This window comes from Seriola lalandi, unplaced genomic scaffold (assembly GCF_002814215.2).
Source record: "Seriola lalandi dorsalis isolate HSWRI2012SDOR001 ecotype SW California unplaced genomic scaffold, Sedor1 jcf7180002054372, whole genome shotgun sequence".
NCBI lineage: Eukaryota > Metazoa > Chordata > Actinopteri > Carangiformes > Carangidae > Seriola > Seriola lalandi.
Window position 1 is genome coordinate 287,140 of NW_019524925.1, and position 8,398 is coordinate 295,537.

At 41.0% G+C, this 8,398-nt stretch overlaps 1 protein-coding gene across 1 annotated transcript in view; it reads right to left on the reverse strand.

Moving 5' to 3' along the window:
- Positions 1-4,284: 4,284 nt before the first annotated feature.
- Positions 4,285-8,398, reverse strand: part of whamm (WASP homolog associated with actin, golgi membranes and microtubules) — a 12,293-nt gene continuing 8,179 nt past the window's right edge. The window contains exons 9-11 of the mRNA XM_023408761.2: positions 6,696-7,098; positions 5,911-6,053; positions 4,285-5,638 (exon numbers count right to left, since the gene is read on the reverse strand). Coding sequence (XP_023264529.2) covers positions 5,483-5,638; positions 5,911-6,053; positions 6,696-7,098 — 702 coding nt within the window. The 3' untranslated portion in view covers positions 4,285-5,482. The remainder of the gene's footprint in view (positions 5,639-5,910; positions 6,054-6,695; positions 7,099-8,398) is intronic.

Here is an 8,398-nt window from a genome sequence, read left to right on the forward strand (position 1 = left end):
AGAGTCACACTTTGAGCTTACTTATCGGTTTCTGTGGGGGGAAACGGCTTTAAAAAGCTGGTGGCGGGTTCTTAGATTCTGTCCATCTGTCTTTTTTCTGAAGGCTGCAGCACTTCTACGCAGGCAGTCTGAGCTTAGAGTAGAAGAGGGGACTTAAAAGGGCTAAAATGAACAACACACAAAGACAATGCTGTTCAGCATCACTCAAGTAATAATTGGTGTTAATCCTTGTGGCCCCCTCAGAGAATTAGAGATGAAATCTTTCTACAGACTGTCCTCGCTGTTGCCTCTCGTCTATCTCAGGTGTGTTAGAAGACAGTTTGTACTCATTAGATTATATGCACATATATAACGGCCGTGACACAAAGTGCCTCCAGGTGAGTCTAAATCCACCTGGCAAGGAGGACTGGCCAAGTGATGACCATCACCATAATAATAACTTGATGATTTTTGTGAGAATAGCTGACGAAAAAAACAAACATCCTGACTAATAAAATGAGATGATAAGAAGGCAGGCAGGCAAACCCATCGCGAGGATGTCAGTGCTGTTAATGGATGTTAATGTGGTGAGAAACTCAAAAGGACACAACAGGTGTTTGCACAAAAACTCCTCTGAGAAAGGACTGCAGCAGGAATTCAACACTTCTCTTGTGGGTGTTTTCACTAAACAGTCCTTTTGATTATATTTGCATAAAGAAGGAAAACGCTCTGGTCTCAGGAGCTTTCCTTCAAAAATATCCAAAAATAATAATAGGAACCCCTTCTTGCCATGAGCGTAGTGTAGTGTTTAAATGACTGTGTGTGCAATAGTATTGGTGTCCATTTGTAGAACAAAGACGTATGTCTCCAAGGCTGTTGATGTGCTTCCCACACACTGGTTTTTGTTATGGTGGTGGTTATTTTTGGGTGAGGGGACTTGGTGCTGCTCGATGGGTGAATAATGTGACGGTGTACTTCACTGAAAACATTTAGATGGCATGGGCCTTTTCACTCAAACCCTGTCAGATTCTTGGTTTTTTGTTTTACATATTTATTTATTTTTGGTGCCTCTCTGCAACTAGTGTTTCTAGAACATACCAAGTAAATCAACGTTACCTTCACTTAATGTCTCCACAGATGTACAATAATATATAAACTATACCAAACTGTCAGGACTCAGAAGTTTTATATTGGAGGATTTGTTTGCAGGATGGTGTGACTGCTGCTTTTGAGAAGTCCACCTTGAAATGTGGTGCATTTGAACTCAAAGGCACATGTTCTAGTGGCATATTTACTGGGTTATACTATGATGTTATAAGTCTATATTTTTCATCACTGTTTTAATCTTGTCATAAGACTCAGATATATACAATGGGACTTTTTGCTTACTGTTCTCTCTCTGATTAGCTCTACTGTTCATAAGTCACCAAAATCCTGGATAACACAATGAATGATCCTTCCTTTTGAACCAATGCCTCTTGTGCACTTTTGTGACTCCTGTTCAATATTGTACAATAGAACTGACAATTGTTAAAATTTAGTTTAATTACAATGCTGAGTTAGTGTGTGTGTGTTTCTTCTTCTTTTTTTTTTTTTAAAGTTCAAGTAGTGGGTCACATTTTGGCCAGAGCGCCACAGAGAGAAGATGGAAGGTTTCCCTAATCCCCCATTTAGTTGCAAATCAGTGTTGTGGGTTCTGTGCAGAAAAACTAAGATGCTGTTAAAGCTGACAAATGCGCTGCTTGACATCGTGAAAGTCTTGAGGCATTTTTCCTGGATGAGAAGCTCAGTGAAGGAGGTGGAATGAACCCAGAGCGGCAGAGCTTCATCCCGTCGATGCTTGAGTACAGAAGCTCCGCCACCGCACGTCTTTGTCTCTGATGTTGATTTACATAGCACTAAATATAGCTGTAATCCTAACAGAGACACACAGAACTGTAGCAAATGAGGTGGGATTTAATCGCCGTCAGTGACATGTATCAGTTTCTCTGAAATCAGTACAAATAAAGCAAACACACATCAGCTTGTTTGAAGGACGGAAAAACCCTCAAACATCCTCAGCACTGAAGACATAAATGCAGATCTGTGGATCAGAAGACATGTTGCCTTGGCAACCTAATCCCACTCACTCATTTCCTTTTGTAAATAACAGTATGACTGATGGACTATAAGAAGTACAGATCCAGTGCCACCTTCCATCAATTAATTTGATAATTAGACAAGAGAGTCAGTCGTCTTCCTCAGCCAATGAGACGCCTAGAAGCTGGTCTCCCCGAGTTTCTAATTTCCATTATCACCCTCAGAGATCAGGTGGGCGACACAGGTACATCTGAGAGGAGAATTAATCAATATACAGTGTAAGCATCAATTTGGTTCTGAAGTGATCAGTTAATTGACCGATTAAGTGAGTTAATTGAAAATTAACTGTTGTAAAACTGCAGCTTATTATTTGAACTACTAAATAATCTGTTCGTTATTTTCTTTGGTTAATTACTCGTTTTTAGTCTGTTAAATATAAGCAATCATGAGAGAAGTCACCCAGGTCTGATGTGATATTTTGAAATGGCTCCTTTCCAACCAACAGCACAGAATCCAAAGATATTTAATTTACAATGCTAATAAATCATTGAAACTGGAGCCCCAGATTGTTTTAGTTGATATGAAATGACTTCAGTGACTTATCAATGACATGATCCATCATCAGAATTGTTGGTGATTAATTTTGAAAACATTTTCTGGTTCCTGGACAAAACAATAAAGTTATTCGATTATTAAAAAAAAGGTTAGTGGCAGTCCTACTGAATACCTTTGAGGGATTTTTTGACTGTTGCTTGGACTAAACTTGACTCACTTTTAGCATTTTTTTAGCCACGTAACTTGCATAGCTCTGGGTTAGTCGGTCCACCAGTCTGGGCCAGACTAAAATATCTCAACAACTATTATATGGATAGCAATGAAATTTTGTTCATTCATATTCTCCAGAGAATGAATCCTACTCACTTTGATGATCCCCTGACTTTTCATCTAGCGCCACCGGCAGGTCAAAATGTTCAAATTTGTCCAATACTTTGGTTTATATCTGCAAAACTAATAACATTCCCTTAGCTGTATTTTGTGTTTAGTACTAACTTGCAAATGTGATCATGCTAACATACTTAACTATGATAGTTAATATGGAAAAAACAACACCTGCTAAACATCACCATGTTAACATTGTCACTGTGAGCATGTCAGTATGCTGACTTTAGCATTTAGCTTAAAGCAAATGCTTTGGCTTCGTACAGGCTCACAGAGCTGCTAGCATGGTTGTAGACTTTTAGTCTTACTTTTTGTTTTATTTAAATAGTAAACAGTGTGTTTGTTTGGCTCTTGTTTGGACTGAAGAAAACTCTTGACTGTGGGTGAAGGATCCGGTCACTTTTCAAATCCATCGTATACTAAATTATGAATTAATTAAATTAAAAATAAGTGAAACAATATGAATTATCAATCACATTCAAATCACTACAGTAGCAGTGTTGCAGCAAAAACATTTCTCTCTCTGTCCCCTCCATACTGTTCATCGCTGTCTCTTTAATTCTCTCAGCAAAGCTCATTGTGTGACTGGTGATGAGTGGGCGAGTTGGTGAAACATCATTAAGAGACTATGCTGCTCTGTACATGTGTCTGAGAGAGAGAGAGAGAGAGAGAGAGATGGCACTGCAGGCCACTACCACGGAGACTTCCTGTTGCCATAGTAACAAGCTGCGGAATTTCATGTTGACGCTCGATCGGCGGGTTCGTCTCAAGACCTGCGTGTGTGTGACCTGCCTTCCATCTGGATTTCTGAATCACCATCATCTGAATCACCTGGAGTTTACCAATGAATTACACCCCAGACAAATGCAGAGTGACAACGGCCCTGCAAACAAGATGATCTCCAAGAGCAGCCACAACCACCTCTGCTAGCAGCTGCTCTCTAAGTACACAGAGCTGAATAAACCCAATCACAACTGGCTGGGGATGTCTGAGCTGTCACTGCAGGAGAGAGATGCGAGAGCGACGCCTGCCAGGATGGATATTACAATATGACTCATCATCATCTGAGCTACAAATCGCCAAAGCACACTCACCGGAGTTCACCGGCACAGGTTGATAACACTCTTTAGACGGTGTGACTCATTTAAAGAGCGGGGGTTTCATTGTGGCACAGGTGCAGCTAACCTGTGGAGATCAGGGAACAGCATGAGCAAAGAGAAAAGAATAAAAAAAAAAGCTCTCAGACCAACGAAGTTTGAATGAAAAAGAAATTGTCCACAGTTCATGTTTATGATCTTACATGTCATTACATTTATTATTAAAACACAGCAGTACAAGTGTGTTTCAGCCTCACCCATCATCAGCCCACAGCTCGTCTGTAACACACTGGAATAAGTTTCATATCTTTGCAGAAAAAGAAGTTTTAAAACAAAGTGCAATAATTAGTAATTTCCCCTGTAACCCATGTATTTTGTGCATAATACATTATAACTTTGTCTTTTTGAGAGGTTCAGGTAAGTCAAGTGCTCTGTCACAGGTTCAAAGGTCATAAGTATAAGTATGGAGATTGCCCTAAACAGTAACAATAACCTGTGAGCAAGCTTTTTTCCATCATTAGAAGGACATAGTTACAAAACATGAATCTAGCATTCTTTCTTTGTCAATTCATTTGTTATGGCATCAGAGATGAAGAAATAACAAATCATGTATAAATTGCACTGAAATAAAGCCTAACACATTCACACTTTTCTTACACAAAAAGAAAAAGGACAGGACAGTGCATCAAACGGCCTCTAACACACAGACATGTAGGCTGTAAATAATTAACACTGCACTTCAGAACATAACTCTTGCTTTGTTTAGTAATAAAACGCAAAAACTACAAAAGTCAATTTGCGGTAGCCCTTAGGGGTAAAGTCAAGTTAGAAAACAGTTGTTCGGTTGTAATTACATTCAAAATAACAGAAGAAGTGTGATAGTGGAGTTGTGTAGTGTAGTTGTGTGAGCCTGTGGCACAGGCTTCCCATGCTGTGTGACAGTCTCACAAAAGGCCTTCAGAAATTCAATCATTTACACACTGTACTACAGTGCTATTGCTCAGCTTTTCTCCCTAATGAATGTTGTAGCACAACACCTCCTTCGCTCAGTTTGAGATTTCTGCAAACCAACTGCTAAATCCTGACTCTGCCATTTGCTGGCTAGTTGGATTTAAGCAGTTTTTGATGTATTTCAACATATCAGGGCTATTTAAAAAACAAATATGATTACTGTGTGACAACTTCAACAACCTGCAATGTTTATGTCAGAAGAGGCGTAATCCTCCCACTGTCAAAGAAGCTTTCTGGTGAAAATTTGGCAGCAAAATAAGCTGGATAAAACAGAACAGGGACAATATAAGAGAACAGCTTCATCGGTATATGTGTGTGAGTGTGAGTGTGTGTGTGTGTGTGTGTGTGTGTGTGTGTGTGTGTGTGTGTGCGTGTGCTCAGCTGTCCCAGTCTCCACTGTGTGTCTCGTCATCTCCTCTGTCGTCCTCATCAGAGTCGGCCGCCACCTTCTTCATCCTCATCATGGCAGCTTTGATGCTGCGCTCCAGCTCGTTGTCTCCGCTGCTTAGGACCTCTGCACGTGCAGGAACCACCTATAGCACGACACAATAACAGTTTATTACAGTTCCATATTAATGGGCTTCTGCAGTGTTCACAAAAGTCAATTTAAGACTTGTTAAGACCTTTTTAAAACCACACAGAATGAAATTCAAAACCTTTTTTCATATGGTTCGAAGAATGACCGAAAACAAACAACAAGGCTTACAGTTACGTCACAGCTGTATGTAACAATAATTTCTAGTACTTGAATTAATCAGTTAACACGGCCTGGATCCATGCATGGGATTACTGTAGAACATCTCACCTTCTTCAGGGTGACTCCCTGTCGGATGGCAGACATCAGACTGCTCCTCGGGTCAGCAGCAGGGAGCGCTGTTCTGGGAGTGGGGACCTTTCGAAGCTGAATCTGTCCACGCTGCAGTGAGGCCAAAACTTCATCCATTGTTCCTACAGAAATACAACAATAAAGGAGAACAGACACATTTACGATGATGGAAGAAGCTACATTGGAACTGAAGAATTTAAATTGTTGGTAATTCTGCAGTTGTCACTTTTAATATCACTGCTGATGAAGCATCTGAAATACGTCACTACAAAGCAGACTGCACAGAGCTTTCACCAAGTTCTCGCTGGTGCACAATCTCTATTCATTTTTAAAAACAAGCTTCCTCTTGAATGACTTTCATTTCACAAAAGCTCCAAAAACTGAAGTTGTGCTGGACGTTACTGTCTCTCTGGAGCTGAGAGTGTGCATCAGCAGGATCACAACTGAGGTAAAATGCCTCCTCTGGCCTCATGGGGGAAGTTGGGAATTTAGGACAGAACACCATGTACAGGCATGCGCGCGCGCACACACACACACACACACACACACATACACACGCACATGCACACTCCCTCTCTCTCTCAAAGCACACTGTGGAAAAAACAAACATGACCTTCCCAGTAGTCAGACAAATTCACACATCCTACTCCATCTGTATTGAATTTTTTCCAAATAAATGGACATCAAAACGATTTATCCTCTGGTGTCCATTTATTACAGACGCATTAACAGAAGAATTATTACTGTATGTGTTTCACTCTCACCTATATTTTGTTTGAGCATGTTCTTGGCTGGGAAAGGAGGGTCCTCTTTTTCACTGAGAGGCATTGGTGTGTCCTCAGAGGAAGCTTGGGGAGTTACAGCAGGGGGCAGTGGTGGGGGAGGTGGTGGTGGTGGTGGTGGTGGTGGTGGAGGGGGCGGAGGTGCAGAAGGGATATTTGTTGTTGGAGGCGGCGGCGGGGAATAGATCTGAACAGGGATGTCTTTAGGCTGCTGTTTCTTGGGTGCTTTGTTGCGTCGGGGTGCAGAACGGACGGAAGGGGGGGGTCCTTCAGAGGAGGGAGAGGGGCCGAGGCTGATGATGGACAGCGGCTGGGAGGGACACGGGACTTCTGAAGGAGACATCCTGGACTGAGGAGTTTTCAGGATGTACTGGCCCTGTCGCTTCTTGAAAAAGATGGTAGAAAAGGGGGTAAAACAGTTTAAGAAATAAGGACGTTATCTCAGGTTCTGAGAGAGACGGCAAAGACACAAGACGATGCCACACAACAGGCTAATGCTCTTTTGTTTTAAATAGGTCTCACAGTGACTTGAGATTTAACTGAAGTGACAGAGGGAATGTGCACAAAAATCTGAAACCATGATGCTGACATGAAGAGAAAATAAATCCTCCCAATCTGCTCGAGTTGGATGATCTTTGAAAACAAGAATTGTTTGTTTGGCAAAAACGATCTCGCCACTGAGTAGCTGTTCTGGACTGAGCTGCTCTGGCTATTTGTAAATCCATTACTGACTTCATTCGTGAAGTTGTTTCTAAGTTCTTAGTAGCTGCTAGCGTGTCTCAAATGAGTGATTTCAGTAACACTTTTTTATGGGTCCTGTATTTTCCTGCTAGTTTCCTGGAAACTTTCCTCATAATTTCCTACATATGAACTGGTATTTAGCTGCAAATTACAAGAGTATTTCCAAGATAGGCTTATGCAATTTGGTACTAATTACAAAGTGTTAGTTGTTACAATTATTATGTACCTTCTCCAGCTCGTTATATTCAAGTTTTTAAAGAAAAACTTAGGAAATTATGCAGCAGGTGAGAACTGACAGTGTCAACATTACATAGCAACTTCAGTAGACTCCTCTGTTTACTGCAACACAAGAGTTTGCAGAGGAGAAGATCAGAGCAGAGCAGATAGAAGTGTGGAGTTAAGAACAATACATTTCCTGTTCAACTGTAAAATATTCTAACACCAGAACATCTTCATCACAAATCTTTCACATCTAAATTTGGGAGATCGTTATTAAAAATCTTGAGTATTTAACATCAACCGCTTCATCCGAATTAAATCTTGTTTCAACAAGTCTCTAATCCATAAATACCAACACTTGTGCACTAATTAAGGTCCAAAATTCACTTCCTTATGTTATTTTATTCACTGTTGACCAGCTCTGGTGAACGGGAGTTTTTCCTTGCCACTGTCACCGGGTGCTGCTCATGGGGGAATGTTGGCTCCCTGTAAATAACATTATAAAGAGCACAGTCTAGACCTGCTCTATATGAAAATTGCCCTGAGATGACTTCTGTTATGATTCAGCAAGACAGCATGTCCATAACCAGAGCTTCCTGTGATGTTGGGGCCGAGCAGTTAACAACTGAATTTTAATTTTGAGGGGAACTATTGAATTAAGCTGGTATGAAGCAGGAGGCTCTGGGGTTTTATTAACAAAGTTGAAGCTGCAGGGCGGGGGGGGG